The 21,696-nt window shown below is 51.2% G+C and overlaps 1 protein-coding gene across 1 annotated transcript in view; it reads left to right on the top strand.

Moving 5' to 3' along the window:
* The first annotated feature begins 226 nt into the window (after positions 1-226).
* The window catches only part of LOC146024716 (myosin-IIIb-like), a 493,994-nt gene continuing 472,524 nt past the window's right edge, over positions 227-21,696 (top strand). The window contains exons 1-2 of the mRNA XM_083155469.1: positions 227-363; positions 6,619-6,684. Of these exons, the coding sequence (XP_083011595.1) occupies positions 253-363; positions 6,619-6,684 (177 nt within the window). The 5' untranslated portion in view covers positions 227-252. The remainder of the gene's footprint in view (positions 364-6,618; positions 6,685-21,696) is intronic.

Below are 21,696 nucleotides of genomic sequence, written 5' to 3' on the forward strand. Positions count from 1 at the left end.
GGGACATGTAGGGGTCAGGGTGACATGTATGGGTCAGTGTAGGGATCAGTGTAGGGATCAGTGTAGGGATCAGCAGTACAGGGAAGAGACCTCTGTATCACCTGTACTATGGTGGTGACAGCAGCCGGGTGTGACACGCTCGGGACACCCGCATTCCGGCGCTGGCGGGCGGGGCGCTGTCTCTCCCCGGACTGGGCGGGAACATTCCTTCCCCCGGGGCCGGGAAGTCAGTGCGGACACAGCGAGGCTCTGATGCCGGACATGGAGGCTCCCGGCGAGTGGGACGCGGCTCTGCTGTCCGACCTGGATGAGCCGAAGCTGCTGAGCCTGTTACACAGCCGCTACCTGGCCCACAGGATCTATGTGAGTCACCTGCCCATGTCCCCATTACCTGACCCTTATTACCCGTCCTTCATTACCTGCCCCGTCCCCATTACCTGATCCCGTCCTCAATTCCTGCCACCTGCCCCCATTACCTGCTCCTGTCCTTCATAACCTGCCCCGTCCCCATTACCTGCTCCTGTCCTTCATTACCTGCCCCGTCCCCATTACCTTCCACAGTCCCCATAACCTGCCCATGTCCCCATTACCTGACCTTCATTACCTGTCCCGTCCCCATTACCTGTCCCGTCCCCATTACCTGATCCCGTCCTCAATTCCTGCCACCTGCCCCCATTACCTGCCCCTGTCCTTCATAACCTGCCCATGTCCCCATTACCTGACCCCCATTACCTGCTCCTGTCCTTCATTACCTGCCCCGTCCCCATTACCTTCCACAGTCCCCATAACCTGCCCCCTCCAGTGTCCTGATCCCTTACCTGCCCCTTTACCCATTTCCTGCCCTCTCATGTAGCTTTCTTTTACCTGCCACTGTCCCCCATTTCCTGTCCCCTTACCCATTACATGACCCTACCCCCCTTACCAATTAACTGCCTCCATCCTCATTTCCTGTACCCTTAGCTGCCCTGTCCTTTTTACCTGCCCCTGTTCCCTAATTACCTTCCCTCATCTCCTGCCATTTCCTATCCGCTTACCTATTACCTGCCCCCCCTGTGTCCTTATCCCTTACATGCCCCCTTACCCATTTCCTGCCCTCTCATGTATCCTTATCCATTACCCGTCCCCCATTACCTGACCCCGTACATGACCCCGTCCTCAATTCCTGCCACCTGTCCCCCATAACCTGCCCCCATCACCTGCTCCTGTCCTTCATTACCTGCCCCCGCCCCTATTACCTTCCACAGTCCCCATAACCTGCCCCCTCCAGTGTCCTGATCCCTTACCTACCCCCTTACCCATACCTCCAAACATGGAGGGACAGAATGCTCTGTTCCTGGACTTCCCTCACACTGTATGATTGCCATCACCTGTTTCACACAGGTTAATTGATAAGAAAGGTGTTTCGACACAGGTAATGACAATCATAAATTAAGGGAGTAGTCCAGGAGCAGAGCAATGTGTCCCTCCTGGAGTGGGTCATGTTGGCAGGTATGCCTTACCCATTTCCTGCCCTCTCATGTAGCTTTCTTTTACCTGCCACTGTCCCCCTTTGGGCTATTTCACACGCTCCGGCTCCTGCCGGGCGGCGAAACCCCACACGGTCAAGAAGCCGTGCCGCACACAGCAGTTTAGAATGGAGGGGATGGCCACAGCCTGGCAGCCGTCCCTTCCAGTGGTGGGATCCGGCTGCAACCAGGCGGCCGGGCCGTGGCTGTCCCGTGTGAATGGACACAATAGTGTCCATTAAAAACTACTGTGTGCGGCATGGCTTCCTGGCAGTGCGGGGTTTCGCGTGTGAAATAGCCCTTACATGCCCCTACCCTCCTTACCTGTCCCCTTATCAATTAACTGCCTCCATCCTGATTTCCTGTACCCTTAGCTGCCCTGTCCCTATCCTCTTTACCTGCCCCTGTTCCCTAATTACCTTCCCTGATCTCCTGCCATTTCCTATCCGCTTACCTATTACCTGCCCCCCCTTTGTCCTTATCCCTTACATACCCCCTTATCCATTTTCTGCCCTCTCATGTATCTTATCCTTTACCTGTCCTCATTACCTGCCCCCTGTCCCCTATTACCGGCCCCCATCTCCATTACCCGTCCCCTATTACCTGACCCTGTCCCCTATTACCTGACCCCGTACATGCCCCCATCCTCATTACCTGCCTCCGTCCTTAATTCCTGCCACCTGTCCTCATTACCTGTCCCCCATTACATGACCCCTGCCCCCATTACCTGCTCCTGTCTTTCATTACCTACCCCCACCCCCGGTCCTCATAACCTGCCCATGCACCTCTCACCTGCCCCCTCCAGTGTCCTAAACCCTTACTTGTCCCCTTACCCATTTCCTGCCCTCTCATGTAGCTTTCTTTTATTTGCCACTGTCCCCATTTCCTGTCCCCTTACCCATTACATGCCCCTACCCCCCTTACCTGTCCCCTTATCAATTAACAGATGTGATGTAATGGGGGAGGACCCTGCGGTGACAGATGTAATGGGGAAGTACCCTGCGGTGACAGATGTGATGTAATGGGGGGAGTACCCTGTGGTGACAGATGTGATGTAATGGGGGGAGGACCCTGCGGTGACAGATGTGTTGTAATGGGGAATTACCCTGCGGTGATAGATGTGATGTAATGGGGGAGTACCCTCTGGTGACAGATGTGATGTAATGGGGGAGTACCCTGCGGTGACAGATGTGATGTAATGGGGGAGTACCCTTTGGTGACAGATGTGATGTAACGGGGGAGTACCTTGCGGTGACAGATGTGATGTAACGGGGGAGGACCCTGCGGTGACAGATGTGATGTAATGGGGGAGTACCCTCTGGTGACAGATGTGATGTAATGGGGGAGTACCCTGCGGTGACAGATGTGATGTAATGGGGGAGTACCCTTTGGTGACAGATGTGATGTAACGGGGGAGTACCTTGCGGTGACAGATGTGATGTAACGGGGGAGTACTCTGCGGTGACAGATGTGATGCAATGGGGGAGTACCCTGCGGTGACAGATGTAATGTAACGGGCGAGGACCCTGCGGTGACAGATGTGATGTAATGGGGATGGACCCTGCGGTGATAGATGTGATATAATGGGGATGGACCCTGCGGTGACAGATGTGATGTAACGGGGGAGTACCCTGCGGTGACAGATGTGATGTAATGGGGGAGTACCTTGCGGTGACAGATGTGATGTAAAGGGGGAGGAGCAAAAAAGAAAAGGGTTGTCTCTGTTGTTGGCGCACTAGAGAAAGATTAATTAAAATTTAAATTAATCTTTCTCTAGTGCGCCAACAACAGAGACAACCCTTTTCTTTTTTGCTCTTGTACTATTACCTTTGTCTCTGGCAGCACCCCCATTCATGCACTAACTGCAATTGAAACACGGCAATTAGTAACTGGGGATATGTACGTGAATACCAACATAATACTCTTGTGCAGAACTTCTTCCCCTACCCCCTCCCCCTATTCCAGCACTTGTAAAGGGGGAGGACCCTGCGGTGACAGATATGATGTAACGGGGGAGGACCCTGCGGTGACAGATGTGATGTAAAGGGGGAGGACCCTGCGGTGACAGATGTGATATAACGGGGGTGGACCCTGCGGTGACAGATGTGATGTAATGGGGGAGGACCCTGCGGTGACAGGTGTGATGTAACGGGGGAGGACCCTGCGGTGACAGATGTGATGTAACGGGGGAGTACCCTTTGGTGACAGATGTGATGTAATGGGGGCGTACCCTGCGGTGACAGATGTGATGTATTGGGGGAGGACCCTGCGGTGACAGATGTGATGTAATGGGGGAGGACCCTGCGGTGACAGATGTGATGTAACGGGGGAGTACCCTGTGGTGACAGATGTGATGTAATGGGGGAGTACCCTGCGGTGACAGATGTGATGTATTGGGGGAGGACCCTGCGGTGACAGATGTGATGTAATGGGGGAGGACCCTGCGGTGACAGATGTGATGTAACGGGGGAGTACCCTTTGGTGACAGATGTGATGTATTGGGGGCGTACCCTGCGGTGACAGATGTGATGTAATGGGGGAGGACCCTGCGGTGACAGATGTGATGTAATGGGGGAGGACCCTGCGGTGATAGATGTGATGTAACGGGGGAGGACCCTGCGGTGACAGATGTGATGGAGAAGTACCCTGCAGTGACAGATGTGATGTAACGGACGAGGACCCTGCGGTGACAGATGTAACGGGGGAGGACCCTGCAGTGACAGATGTGATGTAACGGGCGAGGACCCTGCGGTGACAGATGTAACGGGGGAGGACCCTGCAGTGACAGATGTGATGTAACGGGGGAGGACCCTGCGGTGACAGATGTGATGTAACGGGCGAGGACCCTGCGGTGACAGATGGGATGGAGAAGTACCCTGCGGTGACAGATGTGATGTAATGGGGGAGGACCCTGCGGTGACAGATGTGATGTAACGGGGGAGGACCCTGCGGTGACATATGTGATGTAACGGGGGAGTACCCTGCGGTGACAGATGTGATGTAACGGGGGAGGACCCTGCGGTGACAGATGTGATGTAACGGGGGAGGACCCTGCGGTGACAGATGTGATGTAACGGGGGAGTACCCTGCGGTGACAGATGTGATGTAATGGGGGAGTACCTTGCGGTGACAGATGTGATGTAAAGGGGGAGGAGCAAAAAAGAAAAGGGTTGTCTCTGTTGTTGGCGCACTAGAGAAAGATTAATTAAAATTTAAATTAATCTTTCTCTAGTGCGCCAACAACAGAGACAACCCTTTTCTTTTTTGCTCTTGTACTATTACCTTTGTCTCTGGCAGCACCCCCATTCATGCACTAACTGCAATTGAAACACGGCAATTAGTAACTGGGGATATGTACGTGAATACCAACATAATACTCTTGTGCAGAACTTCTTCCCCTACCCCCTCCCCCTATTCCAGCACTTGTAAAGGGGGAGGACCCTGCGGTGACAGATATGATGTAACGGGGGAGGACCCTGCGGTGACAGATGTGATGTAAAGGGGGAGGACCCTGCGGTGACAGATGTGATATAACGGGGGAGGACCCTGCGGTGACAGATGTGATGTAACGGGGGAGGACCCTGCGGTGACAGATGTGATGTAACGGGGCAGTACCCTTTGGTGACAGATGTGATGTAATGGGGGCGTACCCTGCGGTGACAGATGTGATGTATTGGGGGAGGACCCTGCGGTGACAGATGTGATGTAATGGGGGAGGACCCTGCGGTGACAGATGTGATGTAACGGGGGAGTACCCTGTGGTGACAGATGTGATGTAATGGGGGCGTACCCTGCGGTGACAGATGTGATGTATTGGGGGAGGACCCTGCGGTGACAGATGTGATGTAATGGGGGAGGACCCTGCGGTGACAGATGTGATGTAACGGGGGAGTACCCTTTGGTGACAGATGTGATGTATTGGGGGCGTACCCTGCGGTGACAGATGTGATGTAATGGGGGAGGACCCTGCAGTGACAGATGTGATGTAATGGGGGAGGACCCTGCGGTGATAGATGTGATGTAATGGGGGAGGACCCTGCGGTGATAGATGTGATGTAACGGGGGAGGACCCTGCGGTGACAGATGTGATGGAGAAGTACCCTGCAGTGACAGATGTGATGTAACGGACGAGGACCCTGCGGTGACAGATGTAACGGGGGAGGACCCTGCAGTGACAGATGTGATGTAACGGGCGAGGACCCTGCGGTGACAGATGTAACGGGGGAGGACCCTGCAGTGACAGATGTGATGTAACGGGGGAGGACCCTGCGGTGACAGATGTGATGTAACAGGCGAGGACCCTGCGGTGACAGATGGGATGGAGAAGTACCCTGCGGTGACAGATGTGATGTAATGGGGGAGGACCCTGCGGTGACAGATGTGATGTAACGGGGGAGGACCCTGCGGTGACAGATGTGATGTAAAGGGGGAGGACCCTGCGGTGACAGATGTGATGTAACGGGGGAGTACCCTGCGGTGACAGATGTGATGTAACGGGGGAGGACCCTGCGGTGACAGATGTGATGTAACGGGGGAGGACCCTGCGGTGACAGATGTGATGTAACGGGGGAGTACCCTGCGGTGACAGATGTGATGTAACGGGGGAGGACCCTGCGGTGACAGATGTGATGTAACGGGGGAGGACCCTGCGGTGACAGATGTGATGTAACGGGGGAGTACCCTGCGGTGACAGATGTGATGTAATGGGGGAGGACCCTGCGGTGACAGATGTGATGTAACGGGGGAGGACCCTGCGGTGACAGATGTGATGTAACGGGGGAGTACCCTGCGGTGACAGATGTGATGTAATGGGGGAGGACCCTGCGGTGACAGATGTGATGTAACGGGGGAGGACCCTGCGGTGACAGATGTGATGTAACGGGGGAGGACCCTGTGGTGACAGATGTGATGTAACGGGGGAGGACCCTGCGGTGACAGATGTGATGTAACGGGGGAGGACCCTGCGGTGACAGATGTGATGTAACGGGGGAGTACCCTGCGGTGACAGATGTGATGTAATGGGGGAGGACCCTGCGGTGACAGATGTGATGTAACGGGGGAGGACCCTGCGGTGACAGATGTGATGTAATTGGTCCTTTTCCTTCTCTTCTAGACTTACATTGGAGATGTCCTTATTGCAGCCAACCCCTTTGAGGACCTCGCTATATATGGAGTGGAGGTGATTTACTATAGAACATCTGTGGTTAATAAGAAGTTTTGGTGCCCCTCTGTTTGTACCTGCGGAGCCCCCCTCTGTGTGCTCTGCATGGGCTTCGGAGCCCTCTCTGTGTGTGCTGCAGAGCCCCCTGCAAGGATCCCAGGGGAAAATATCTAGAAGAGTTGTATTGACTATAGGGATAGTTCAGGTACCGCAGGACAAAGCAAAGGCTGGAAGTGGCGGATGTGTAGAGGGGGCTGCCTTGTGCTAATCGGGTAACGGCGCTGAGGGTAGATTGCTGGCTCCTCCCTCAACAAATTTATGGTACATCGCTGAGGTTGTGCTTCAGGTTACACACCACCGGGGGGACAGCATGGATGGGGTCTTGGCTGGTCAAATCATGGGGTTTCCCAAAATGGAGTGACCCAGTGTCTCTAAGTCAGAGATCTGGTTCATTGCTCGGATATTGAGACTTTTGCGGTATACAGTGTTTGTCCTCCAAAGGTGGGAACTGAAGCACTCAGCGGGGTGGGGTGGCTGTCACCAAGCGTGTCTTTGCCCCCATGAGTGCCTCTGCCTCACCAACTGTGCCTCTACCTCTTACATCCCCATGTGCCCCTCCTGATATGTACCTCTGCCTGCCTCTTCCACCCGATGTGTTCCTCTGACTTCTCTCTCTTTCTGTGCCTCGGTCACATCCTCAATGTACTTTTGATCCCTCCTTAAGGCTGGTGGCTGCGAGCAGTGGTAGTTTTAGTACAGCATGCATGTGAGAGCACGGGGGAACCTGCATGTGTGGCTGCTCGGTCATAGTAAATGCATCTGCTGTACAATGTAAATACTGTATTTCGGAAGTGGATACTGGTCGTAGTACATGGAAATTCCTTATTGCTCCTGTGTGAGGCTGGGGCGGGTCGCTAGTAAATGATACAGAGCGGGTTACGTGCAGCATTCCACATTCATGTACAACAGCTAGCAGCCGAAGCCTAAACTCTATCGCTCCACCGGCCGCTATTCACCCTCACAGCCATTGGTCACGTGCTGCTGAGCGACAGTGCAGGGAATCCTGCTCACACTGTAAGACTTTATAAACAGTATGGCCGTTTGTGACCTATCAGAACGACACTTACCGTGTGTGGGCATGATGACGACCTGATGTGGGTGCCTACTGATCCCTTCAGAAGGGGGAAAGATGAACGACGCATCATGCAGGATTATGGCCTCATCGTTCCACGTGTAGGAGAGATGAATGATATGTCCACGCTGCTGACACTCTGGCTGGAATTGGCTGGGTCCCCACTGGTCACTGACCACAGACCAGGCCTTGATGGTGGTAGCTGGCAGAGTGCAGAGCTTGGAGGTGCTGGGCTGGTACCAGGAGGGGCGGACGATGGGGCAATGGTTCGCTTTTGACACTGTCCCACATCGCAGACTGTTGAATAAACTTGAAAGCTTGGGATTGGATTCTAAGATAGTTGAATGGATAAGAGCGTGGTTGCAGGACAGAAAGCAGAGAGTTATAGTAAACGGAGTACAGTCAAAGGAGGGAAAGGTTACAAGTGGCATACCCCAGGGATCTGTACTTGGACCAGTGCTTTTTAATATCTGTATTGGTGATAATGGAATTGAGGGTAAAATGTGCCTTTTTGCAGATGACTCAAAGGTATGCAACAGGGTAGACACACCAGGAGGGGGAATACAAATGATTGATGATCTAGGTCAGGGGTGTCAAACTCAAATTCATCGGGGGCCGCATCAGCAGTTTGGTCACCCTCAAAGGGCTGGTTGTATCTGTAGGTCCCCCTGTATAATTATAATGCCATGACACCACAGGCTGCTCCCCCTGTATAATATAAAATGAATGCCATGACACCACAGGCTGCTCCCCCTGTATAATAATAATAATAATGCCATGACACCACAGACTGCTCCCCCTGTATAATATAATAAAAGTAATGCCATGACACATAAATGATTATACAGGAGGAGCAGCCTGTGGTGTCATGGCATTATTATTATACACGGGGACACCTCAGGAAACAGCAGATATATATATTTTTTTTTTATTGTGAGTGTGATCCTCATCCTCACTTACTGTTTCTCCGTCTGTCCTGCAGCTGCTGCGGCTTCCAGCTTTTCTTCACTGCTTGCTGCGGCCACACTGTCCCCGACTCCCGGTCCCCACCCAGTGTCTGTCACTGCTGGGCATCAGAGGGAACAGGCGGCCGGCGGCCATGTTTCTGTAGCCGCATACATATGTGCCTACAGGAACATGGCCGCCGACAGTGGAGGAACAGGTAAGGCGGCCGCGGTCGTGGACCGCAGCACTCCTGTTTTAGACACACTGCCCCTGCGTGCTATCTCCTCACGAGGGCCACATGACGAGGTCTGGCGGGCCGGATTTGGCCCGCGGGCATTGTGTTTGACACCCGTGATCTAGGTAGATTAGAGGAATGGTCAAGAGCATGACAACTACAGTTTATTGCCAAAAAAATGCAAAATCATGCACTTGGGTCTCAGAAATCCAAAGACTAAATATAGTATAAATGGCACTATAATGGAAACTACTGAGGAAGAGAGGGATCTAGGTGTCACTATTTCAGGGGACTTAAAGGCAGGGAGGCAATGTAACAAAGCAATGAAGAAGGCAAGTCAGATGCTTGGTTGCATAGGGAGAGGTAACAGCAGTAGAAAGAAAGAAGTAATAATGCCACTTTCTCTTTCGTCCAGTCCGGTGACACAGCTTCACGATGGGATGTAGGAGGGTCCGCATTAGCCAGGCACCTATGCTTCTAATTCTTTGGGAGCAGGCTCCTCCCTACTGCATCCCATAATGCTCCAGTTAGTTTTAGGTGCCCACAGGAGTGGGTGCTATGCTGCGCTGCAGCTGCGTTTTTTTTTTGTGGATTTTTTTCAGATTAGTTAGGCTTTTTATTATTTTATTAATGCACTAGCTAGAGCAGGTTTGCCAGTGTGTCGCTTCTCACTGAAGTGTACACACACTGAGAGCGCAGCAGAGGCTGACAGAAGCGCGTCCTGTCAGCTCTCTGTGTGCAGAGGGACACCTTTTTATTCCCTCTGCACAGCGCTTAGTCTCTTTAGGATAGAGACTTTCCTGGGCCCCGGGGGTGTCCTAACCGGCTCCTTGCAGAAGGGGATCGTGGGGGACGGACCCCCCGCTATGGCGCCCGCCATCTTGAAGGGTTTAGGGACGGAAATCCCGCCAGGGAAGTGAAGTCCCTTACAGGAGTCCAGCGCTGCTGGACAGCTCCATTGTGGTCCCACTGAGGGGAGGTACAAGGAGGTGAGAGAGACAACTGCGGGAGCGGATGAAGGGGGAGAAATGCACCAGATGGACTGGTCTCCCTCCTGATGCAGAGACTTGGTCTCTGCTTGAGACTGTGTGGACTGACTTTTTTAAAGAGAACTCTTCCTGCCCTGTGTTTGGCGCCTTTTTCACTGTGCTGCGGAGCTGACAGGGTGATTTTACACAGTCTCCAGTCTCTTCAGAGAAGCGCTTCCCTCGCTGATCGCTGACAGGATTACCAGCTCCGATAAGTACACTGATACATTGCTCTGTGCGGTGCCTGTTCATTTTGCATTTGTGTTTAGATACATGGCTGAGGGTTTTACTTCTGCTGCTGTGGAGGAGGGAGCGCTGGACATGTTTAGTTACTGCAAAAAGTGTGAGGCTAAATTTACATGTGAACATGAGGATCAGGGGGATTTATGCCCGTCCTGTGAGGCTGTTCCCTGTGGGTCAGGCGCCCCCAGAACGGAGATAGCTGAACCTTAGTGAAAAAAAGGGGGGGTTGTGAAAAGTCCCAAGGCGCTATAGTATCCTTGCTGCCACTGGACCAGAAGGGAGACCCACTGTAGTAGTCCCGCTGGTAGATGCTTCAGGAAAAAAGAAGGTCTGGTGGTGCTGAATATTGTGTAGTCCACAGGATGATGTTGTCTCATGAAGTGGAGAAACAAAATGAATAAAAAACTTGTGTTAGAATAAAAAAACACAAAAAGGAGTGTTTAGAGTGAGACACCCATAAAGGGGGGATCCGTACCCAGACTCAATGCCTGTCTGCGACGTGGGACCCTGGAGGTACATGGTCGGGCCTGCATGCAGCCACCGGAGCCTCCGTTCCGGGGACCCGCCCGCAGCTGCATGCGGTGTGCGTCGCGGGTCCTGGGCTATCTCCCCCGAACTCCAGGGACGCCGGTGACATGTAAGGGCGCTGCGCGCCAGACAGGGGGCGGCCATTAAGCGCGATGGTCGGTTAGATCAGTGCCAAGGGCAGTGTTTCATCTTTACCGTTTGTTGGAGTTCTTACAATCGGGTTTAGAGAAGGGTCTCAGACTGGCGTCTTTGAAGGTCCAGGTGTCTGCCCTATCGGTGTTTTTTCACAGAAGACCTTCTTAAAGGGGGTTGTTCGCATACAGTCTCCCTTCGTTCCGCCCTCAGAGCCATGGGATTTGGAGTTGGTTCTGAAATTCCTAAGATCTGATATTTTTGAGCCCTTGGACTCGGTGGATCTAAGGTTCTTGACGTGGAAGACGGTCATGTTGATGGCGCTGGCTTCGGCCCGCAGGGTGTCGGAGCTTGGGGCTCTTTCCTGTCGTTCCCCGTTTCTGGTTTTCCACAAGGACAGGGCGGAACTCAGAACTCGCCAGGGTTTCCTTCCCAAGGTGGTTTCTTCGTTCCTCGTGAACCAGCCTATTGGGGTTCCAGCCCTTTCGCGAGATATGAAATCCTTGGACATGGTGCGCGCTCTGCGTATCTACGTTTCCAGAACGACATCGTGGAGAAAGACGGATAGTCTTTTCGTGTTGTATGGAGCAGGAAAGAAGGGTTGGCCGGCGTCCAAGCAGACGCTGGCTCGGTGGTTGTGCCTCACAATCAAGGAGGCCTATGCTAGGGCTAACCAAGTCCTCCCTTCAGGGATTTCCGCCCATTCAACAAGGGCCGTAAGCACATCGTGGGCTGCGGCCAGAGGTGTTTCGCTCACACAGGTTTGTAGGGCGGCCACTTGGGTGGGTGCTAGCACCTTCGCCAAGTTCTATAAGTTTGACAGCTTTGCCAGTGAGGAGGCATCTTTCGGCAGAGCTGTTTTGCAGGATTCTCAGCGCTCTCCCTCCCGGGTTTAGTGCTTTGGTACTATCCCACACGTGTAGACTGCAGTGTCCCCTGCTGCTGGGAGGAGAAATAAGGAATTTGGTACTTACCGGTAATTCCCTTTCTCCGAGGCAGCAGGGGACACTGCACGCCCTCCCAGCGCTTTATTCCTGCCATCTTACAAGTTGTTTTACTTTAACATTGAATGTTTGCCGATTGCAAGTTGTGAATTCTTGTTATGAGTTATTCTTGCTAATCTTTCTCTTCTGCGAAGTGTCTCCTCTGTTCCAGGGATCGAGCCCTGGCCCCTATCCTCTCTCGGTCACAGTTTCTAAGACTGGAGTCTGCTGGGGGATAGCGGGGGGAGGAGCCAGCTGTATTCAAATTTCTTAAAGTGCCGACTCCTCCAATGCACCCACACTATCCCACACGTGTAGACTGCAGTGTCCCCTGCTGCCTCGGAGAAAGGGAATTACCGGTAAGTACCAAATTCCTTATTTTTCCCATAATTTGGTATGCTCCTCTGGCATAGGGTACATATTTGCATACCTCTTTGCCATCAACGATCTCTTATCAGGAGTCTTTCCTGCTTCATTTATAAGAGATGTCATTCCCTCATCAGAGGGGAAACACACAGGGTCTCTGCGACTCTTTTTAAACACACAAGAGACAGGAGTTTTTTCCTCCTCTGCAAGATTCAAGGTCTGTTTAACAGCCACAATCAAATCCTCAATGCCTGAAGTTAAAGCCTCAGCTTCATCACTCATGTCCCAACTCAAGTTCTCATCACACCCACCATCACCATCCAAATCCTGAATAATAGGTGGTGTAGACACAGGGTGCCTAAGCACACTCTCATCAGAGGATTTTGTAAACTGCTCCATCAGGGCAGTCATTTTATGAACTCCCTGAGCAGTATCCTGCAGCAAAATGGGGTCCCCCTGAGCCGGGGTAACTGACCCTCCAGACATCTAAGATGAGGTAAAGTGGCCAGGAGACCCTATCAAAGAATCCTTCTGCCTATTCAAAGCCTCAGTAAGAGCATTCATAGATCTGCCCAGAGCCAAAGCCCAGGCAGGTTCAGCTATCTCCAGGAAAAAAGAAGGTCTGGTGGCGCTGAATATTGTGTAGTCCACAGGATGATGTTGTCTCATGAAGTGGAGAAACAAAATGAATAAAAAACTTGTGTTAGAATAAAAAAACACAAAAAGGAGTGTTTAGAGTGAGACACCCATAAAGGGGGGATCCGTACCCAGACTCACAGGTAGAGGTGTGTGAAAACGTGTATCAAGGTATCTTTAGGGGACCACCAGTGTGTGTAATCTAGAGACAAATACCAAGTGTGATGGGCTGGTATCCAGAGATTCGTACCGTACTCACTGTATATACAGGAGCTTGACACATATAAAGGTATCTTTCACTGACACAATAACCGTATATCCAGATATTTCAAAGGCCAGCCTCACACACATACTCTGCGGCAGATCTCAATTTTTCTGCCAGAATAAAAGCCTCTGAATTTTGGTGGAGTATCCCAGACAGCTCCTCCGCCCACTTAAATCATGGCTTTTGTGACCCAAGCAGACGCAATAATGGGTCTCAAGGTATAACCCACACCTTCAAAAATAGCCTTCAAACAGCCTTCCACTTTTTTATCCACCGGGTCCTTAAAGGCAGCACCCCCCTGGACCGGCAAGGCAGTGGCCTTTGACAGTCTAGCAACTGATGCATCCACTAATGGGGCTTTCTCCTCCCAGCAGCAGGGGACACTGCAGTCTACACGTGTGGGATAGTGTGGGTGCATTGGAGGAGTCGGCACTTTAAGAAATTTGAATACAGCTGGCTCCTCCCCCCGCTATCCCCCAGCAGACTCCAGTCTTAGAAAAAGTGCCCGGAGGAGTCGGACTCCCGGGCTATGTCTCCTAAGGAGATTAGGCTTTTCATTTATTCTTTTTTTTTTTTTTTTTATATATGCTTGGACACAGACAGGCTGGGAATGCCTGTCTGCGACGTGGGACCCTGGAGGGACATGGTCGGGCCTGCATGCAGCCTCCCTCCACTGTCCAGCCACCGGAGCCTCCGTTCCGGGGACCCGCCCGCAGCTGCATGCGGTGTGCGTCGCGGGTCCTGGGCTATCTCCCCCGAACTCCAGGGACGCCGGTGACATGTAAGGGCGCTGCGCGCCAGACAGGGGGCGGCCATTAAGCGCGATGGTCGGTGGCAGAGAGAGCTGACTCGCGGTGGTGACGTCAGCGCACCCTCCAGTATGCCGGCTGTTTGGGGCGGGCTTGGTTTTCGCGCCTCAGCGTAAGAGAGGAGGGCGGAGCTTGCTTCTCTCTCTTATCTCTGAGCTTTGGAGCTGTGAGGTGGTGTTTGCGGTGCTCTCTCTCTGCAGTTGCTGTACAGAACGGGACCTCTGTTACCTGTGCAGCTCAGCGCTCCCCAGCGGACTACAGGGACACTGTAAGTCTTAAGGGGTACATTACACACACAAGAATCGGGGGTTATTAATTGGCTCCTCTTCCCCTGTAACTTGCCAGACTTCAGGGCTACTTTACTGGGTATTTCCCTGCTGTTGGGCTGTATTTGGGGTGTTCTTGTGTGACTGGTGTTGTGTGTCTGTCAGTATTGTTACATTAACTGGGCAGGATGGCAGGAAAAGCAACTTCATCTAAGGCTGCTTTGAAGGTTTATTCCTGCAAGAGCTGTAAGCAGCAATACACACAACATGTTAGAGGGTGTTCCCTCTGTGAGATTTGCTATAAGGCTTCTCAAATTACTGCTGCTCCTGCAGCACCTGGGCAGGCACCTGCTGTTTCCTCAGAGGTGCTGCAATCACTGCTGTCTAATCTGAATGCTGAAATGGCTGCCTCTAGGAAGGATAGAGAGGTGTTTCAGACTCAGCTCTCTAGATTGACCTCTGCAGAGCCTGCTTGGGCTCAATCCTTAATTCAGTCAGTGGACTCTTTAACTCAGTCTATGGCAGGTCCTGCTAAGAGACCTTCGGCTGCTGCTGTAACTAAAAGAAAGGCTATGCCCTCTCTGTTTTTGGCTGATGATTCAGACCATGAGGATTATATTATAGAGGAAGGAGAGGTTCTTCCCCCTGTGGAGGATATCCAACCCTTGGATGTAGGGGAGGATGAATCACAGGGTGTGGAGGGGCTTGTTAGAGCTGTTAGGTCCACTCTGAAATTAGAGGAGCCTGAGGTTACTCCCCAGGTGTCCATTTTTGGACGCTCTCAAAGACAAGAGTTGTGTTTTCCGGATTCGGAGGAATTAGACTCTCCTCTCCTCTCTATATGGAAGTGTCCGGATAGGAAATTCCAGGTGTCAGCTCGCCTAAGGACACTATATCCTTTCTTTCCTGAATCCAGGACCAAGTGGGAGACTCCTCCCACTCCGGATATCTCGCTATCCAGGTTATCTAAGCGAGCCACGCTGCCTGTCCCCGGGGTGGCCTCTTTGAAGGAGGCGCAGGATAGGCGTTTAGATTGCTCACTAAAGACCATTTATTCCACGGCAGGGGTCCTTTTGCGTCCTGCTTTGGCCTCTGCTTGGGTGGCCAGGGCTATGGAGCAATGGGCTGCTGATCTTGTGGCTGGTCTGGAGCAAAATATGCCTGTGGCAGATTTGTTGCCTATGGCGGAAGGCATCAGGGATGCTTCAACGTACATAGGTGAGGCAGCGGCAGACATTTCGACTCTAGGAGCCAGAATTTCTGCGTCAGCTGTGGTAGCCAGACGGTCGGTCTGGTTGAGGTCATGGCAGGCTGAGGCTGAAATTAAAAAAGCTGTTGAAGCCTTGCCGTTCACAGGGGATATGCTTTTCGGGCCAGAGCTCGATAAACTTATCTCCCAGGCCACGGGGGATAAGTCTACATTCTTACCTACAGCCGCTCCTCCGCCTAAGAGGCGGTCCCTCACTCAGTCCTTTCGGTCCTTTCGAGGCTCCTCTGCCTTTAGAGGCAGGCCCAGAGGAGGTTTTACGGCCTTTAGAGGCCGCAGAGGTAGAGGGGCGGGAACAGCAGCGGCCGCTGCTGCTCCAGCACGTCGCCAGGAGCCCAAGGCTTCCGACAAGACCGTGGCATGACGGTCTTCCGGCTCTAGTGGGAGAATCCAGGGTGGGCGCTCGTCTGTTGTTGTTCCCTCAGGTTTGGGAGACTCACTGCAGGGACGAGTGGGTCTTGCAAATTATTGCACATGGATACAGACTTCAATTTTCAGCGCCACCTCCAGTAAGATTCTTTCCAATGGGCCTTCCAAAGCTGGATCAGACAAAAAAGGCCTTACAGGATTCAGTTCAAAAGCTTTTGGACGCTTCTGTAATAATACCGGTGCCAGAACATCAGAGGGGACAGGGGTTTTACTCCAATGTGTTCGTAGTCCCCAAGCCGGACGGCTCCGTAAGGCCTATCCTAAACCTCACCAGAGGTTTCTAAGGTTCGCAATACAGGCTTCTCATTTCCAGTTCAGGGCTCTGCCCTTCGGCCTGTTGTCCGCTCCCAGGGTCTTTACCAAGATCATGGCCTGCATGGTGGCGGTACTCAGGTTACAGGGGATAACGATCATCCCATACCTGGACGATCTCTTGATAAAGGCTTCTTCTCAGAACAAATTGATAGCAGACGCTCTGGCCACATGTTCTTTTCTGGTCCAAAATGGTTGGATCTTGAACTTCGGCAAGTCTCAACTCAATCCAACACAGAGGCTTCAATTTCTGGGCCTTATTTTGGATACGGAGCAGGAGGCGGTATTTCTTCCAATGGACAAGATCGCTGCGCTGCAGTCAAAGGTACGACAGGTCCTAGCTCCCGGCATAGTTTCGATCCTGTTGTGCACCAAGATGCTGGGGAGGATGGTAGCCTCTTTCGAGGCCATCTCGTACGGCAGATTTCATACCAGAACGTTCCAATGGAACCTACTGTCACAGTGGTCAGGGTCGCATCTACAGATACACGGGAAGATAACCCTGTCAAGAGCAGCTAGTCAGTCACTTCAATGGTGGCTTCACACTCCCAATTTGCTCCAGGGCCGGAGTTTCAGTCCATGCAGTTGGACGATACTGACCACCGACGCCAGCCTCAGGGGCTGGGGAGCTTTTGTTCTCAACCAGACTTTTCAGGGCCGGTGGTCGGCTCAGGAGGCAAGCCTTCCGATAAATGTCCTGGAACTAAGAGCAATCAGGTTGGCTTTGGGTCAGGCACACAACTTGCTCAGGGGACGTCCGGTAAGAGTCCAGTCGGACAATGCGACTGCGGTCGCATACATAAATCGACAGGGAGGAACCAAAAGTCGTGCGGCCATGCGCGAGGTGCGTCCTATCTTGGAATGGGCCGAGGCGTTTGTCCCTCGATTCTCTGCGGTGTTTCTGCCGGGCGTGGAGAATTGGCAGGCGGATTATTTGAGCAGACAGGACTTCCACCCGGGAGAGTGGGCCCTTCATCCGGAGGTTTTTCATCAGTTGACGGTCCGGTGGGGCATGCCTCAGATGGATTTGATGGCCTCCAGGTTGAATCGGAAGGTACCTCGGTATTGTGCCAGGTCTCGGGATCCGGAAGCTCTGGCGGGGGATGCATTCTCCATCCCATGGGATTTCCAGCTGATATATGCGTTTCCGCCATTTCCACTCATAGCAAGACTGCTCAAGCGCATAAAAAGAGGGTCCGCTTCAGTAATTCTGATTGCCCCGGACTGGCCGAGACGGGCCTGGTATTCGGACCTCAAGCTTCTTCAGGCGGATGTGCAGTGGCGCCTCCCACTCAGACAGGATCTTCTACAACAAGGACCATTCATCTACCCCGGCTTAGAGTCTCTACGTTTAACGGCGTGGCTGTTGAAGCCGACTTGTTAAGGAGACGTGGAATACCGCAGTCTGTAGTTCCAACTATGCTGAAAGCTAGGAAGGAGGTGACCGCTTCTCATTATCACAGGATTTGGAAATCCTACATAGCCTGGTGCGAAGCTAGATCAGTGCCAAGGGCAGTGTTTCATCTTTACCGTTTGTTGGAGTTCTTACAATCGGGTTTAGAGAAGGGTCTCAGACTGGCGTCTTTGAAGGTCCAGGTGTCTGCCCTATCGTGTTTTTTCACAGAAGACCTTCTTAAAGGGGGTTGTTCGCATACAGTCTCCCTTCGTTCCGCCCTCAGAGCCATGGGATTTGGAGTTGGTTCTGAAATTCCTAAGATCTGATATTTTTGAGCCCTTGGACTCGGTGGATCTAAGGTTCTTGACGTGGAAGACGGTCATGTTGATGGCGCTGGCTTCGGCCCGCAGGGTGTCGGAGCTTGGGGCTCTTTCCTGTCGTTCCCCGTTTCTGGTTTTCCACAAGGACAGGGCGGAACTCAGAACTCGCCAGGGTTTCCTTCCCAAGGTGGTTTCTTCGTTCCTCGTGAACCAGCCTATTGTGGTTCCAGCCCTTTCGCGAGATATGAAATCCTTGGACGTGGTGCGCGCTCTGCGTATCTACGTTTCCAGAACGACATCGTGGAGAAAGACGGATAGTCTTTTCGTGTTGTATGGAGCAGGAAAGAAGGGTTGGCCGGCGTCCAAGCAGACGCTGGCTCGGTGGTTGTGCCTCACAATCAAGGAGGCCTATGCTAGGGCTAACCAAGTCCTCCCTTCAGGGATTTCCGCCCATTCAACAAGGGCCGTAAGCACATCGTGGGCTGCGGCCAGAGGTGTTTCGCTCACACAGGTTTGTAGGGCGGCCACTTGGGTGGGTGCTAGCACCTTCGCCAAGTTCTATAAGTTTGACAGCTTTGCCAGTGAGGAGGCATCTTTCGGCAGAGCTGTTTTGCAGGATTCTCAGCGCTCTCCCTCCCGGGTTTAGTGCTTTGGTACTATCCCACACGTGTAGACTGCAGTGTCCCCTGCTGCTGGGAGGAGAAATAAGGAATTTGGTACTTACCGGTAATTCCCTTTCTCCGAGGCAGCAGGGGACACTGCACGCCCTCCCAGCGCTTTATTCCTGCCATCTTACAAGTTGTTTTACTTTAACATTGAATGTTTGCCGATTGCAAGTTGTGAATTCTTGTTATGAGTTATTCTTGCTAATCTTTCTCTTCTGCGAAGTGTCTCCTCTGTTCCAGGGATCGAGCCCTGGCCCCTATCCTCTCTCGGTCACAGTTTCTAAGACTGGAGTCTGCTGGGGGATAGCGGGGGGAGGAGCCAGCTGTATTCAAATTTCTTAAAGTGCCGACTCCTCCAATGCACCCGCACTATCCCACACGTGTAGACTGCAGTGTCCCCTGCTGCCTCGGAGAAAGGGAATTACCGGTAAGTACCAAATTCCTTATTTTTCCCATAATTTGGTATGCTCCTCTGGCATAGGGTACATATTTGCATACCTCTTTGCCATCAACGATCTCTTATCAGGAGTCTTTCCTGCTTCATTTATAAGAGATGTCATTCCCTCATCAGAGGGGAAACACACAGGGTCTCTGCGACTCTTTTTAAACACACAAGAGACAGGAGTTTTTTCCTCCTCTGCAAGATTCAAGGTCTGTTTAACAGCCACAATCAAATCCTCAATGCCTGAAGTTAAAGCCTCAGCTTCATCACTCATGTCCCAACTCCAGTTCTCATCACACCCACCATCACCATCCAAATCCTGAATAATAGGTGGTGTAGACACAGGGTGCCTAAGCACACTCTCATCAGAGGATTTTGTAAACTGCTCCATCAGGGCAGTCATTTTATGAACTCCCTGAGCAGTATCCTGCAGCAAAATGGGGTCCCCCTGAGCCGGGGTAACTGACCCTCCAGACATCTAAGATGAGGTAAAGTGGCCAGGAGACCCTATCAAAGAATCCTTCTGCCTATTCAAAGCCTCAGTAAGAGCATTCATAGATCTGCCCAGAGCCAAAGCCCAGGCAGGTTCAGCTATCTCCAGGAAAAAAGAAGGTCTGGTGGCGCTGAATATTGTGTAGTCCACAGGATGATGTTGTCTCATGAAGTGGAGAAACAAAATGAATAAAAAACTTGTGTTAGAATAAAAAAACACAAAAAGGAGTGTTTAGAGTGAGACACCCATAAAGGGGGGATCCGTACCCAGACTCACAGGTAGAGGTGTGTGAAAACGTGTATCAAGGTATCTTTAGGGGACCACCAGTGTGTGTAATCTAGAGACAAATACCAAGTGTGATGGGCTGGTATCCAGAGATTCGTACCGTACTCACTGTATATACAGGAGCTTGACACATATAAAGGTATCTTTCACTGACACAATAACCATATATCCAGATATTTCAAAGGCCAAGGTGGGTGCCTACCATACTCACTGTAGGAGTGGATGAAATACACACGTAGCGGTTTCTTTGTGAATAAAGACAGGTCCCCCTATTCTCATCACCTCGTTGCGGAGGCGTGTATGCGAAAAGAGGAAGAGGACCAGTCTCAGTAAAAGAACATTTAATAAAAGTAACAGCTGAAATGTGGCTTATGGCCAATAACCACAAACAGGAGTTCCAATAGAACAATGCATAAAACAATGAATAAAAAAGAACTCACTCTTCTGCCAACATGTTTCGGCGGTCGCAGCCGCCTTTTTCAAGGTAGAGAGTGAGTAACCTGGCAGTGATTAAATAGCATATGGAGGAAGCACATCCGGGTCATGTTCAATTAAAGTGAAATGGTCAAAACCAAGTGTAAAGGTGACTGAATAAGGTCCTAGTGGACTCGTTTTGTTCCTTAATGGAACAGCTAAAATGGTGGCATTTAAATAAAGTGTTTAATAATATAAATCACGGAATATAGTATAGTGGAACGCTTAATAGCGTTCCCGCTTCCGCGCTGTGGAACGCATATGGGTAACCCTAATTCTAATAGGAAGGTGCGTGTCACGTGTAAGATCCGTGACACGCATAACGGATACTGCTTCCGCGCTGTGGAATGCATAGCCGGAAGACAGTGCCAATTTAGATGGCTTCACGTGTCACGTGTGACGTGCACGTACGCTGGATAGCATTCCTGCTTCCGCGCTGTGAAACGCACAGCCGGAAGACAATAGAGCTGGTTCCAAGACCGTGACACGCAGGGCCGGAAATGGCGATCGTGCCACGGGCTATATGGTCCCATAGTGGGGATTAAGATGAATAAAGGGTACAAAGTGCAAACGTATAATAAAATGTGCAACTAACTAAAAAGGTACCAACTTTAGGAGCATCTGACATATGCATCAGTGCACCAATCAAATGATTCCCCCTTTAAAGGGGAACAAGGATACCAAATGTATGATCCAATTCCACACCTTATATGTGATTCCTCCATTTACAAATGAATATAATGCAACAAAGTATATATACATAGTGCAAAAAAGTGCATATGCATAATATAAATACATATGATTACAATAATTTTAATGTTAAAAAATGCATAATACATATATAAAAAACATAATGGATATATAAAAAAGAGAGAATTGCATGGGTATTAAGAACAAGGGGAGGAACTAACTAAAATTACAGAAACCATTTAAGTTCAAAATCGTGGTTTAAACCTTCAGGGGATAGGGTGGACAGGTTAAAAATCCACCTCATTTCTGTCTGTGCGAGGCGGACATCTCTATTGTTATGCCGCCAATTATTCTTAACCGCCTCTAATCCCCAAAAACCAGTGATATATTTGGTGGAACTATTATGTGTTTCTGCAAAATTTAATGAAAAAGGGTGTTCTTTAAAACCTCTTTTAATGTTCCTAACATGCTTGGCAAGGCGAACTTTAAGACTTCTTTTAGTTTTGCCGATATATAATTTATCACATGCGCATCTAATACCATAAATAACATAATTAGTATTACACGTAATAAATTGTTTGGGTTTAATAGTAGAATTTTTAAGCTTGATCTCTGAAAATTTTCTAACCGCTGATGGGCATGCTTTGCACATGGCACAGTCTCCACAGCGGTGAAACCCATTATTACGC

Source organism: Crinia signifera, chromosome 1 (assembly GCF_055691185.1).
Source record: "Crinia signifera chromosome 1, ASM5569118v1, whole genome shotgun sequence".
In the NCBI taxonomy this organism is placed as follows: Eukaryota; Metazoa; Chordata; class Amphibia; order Anura; family Myobatrachidae; genus Crinia; species Crinia signifera.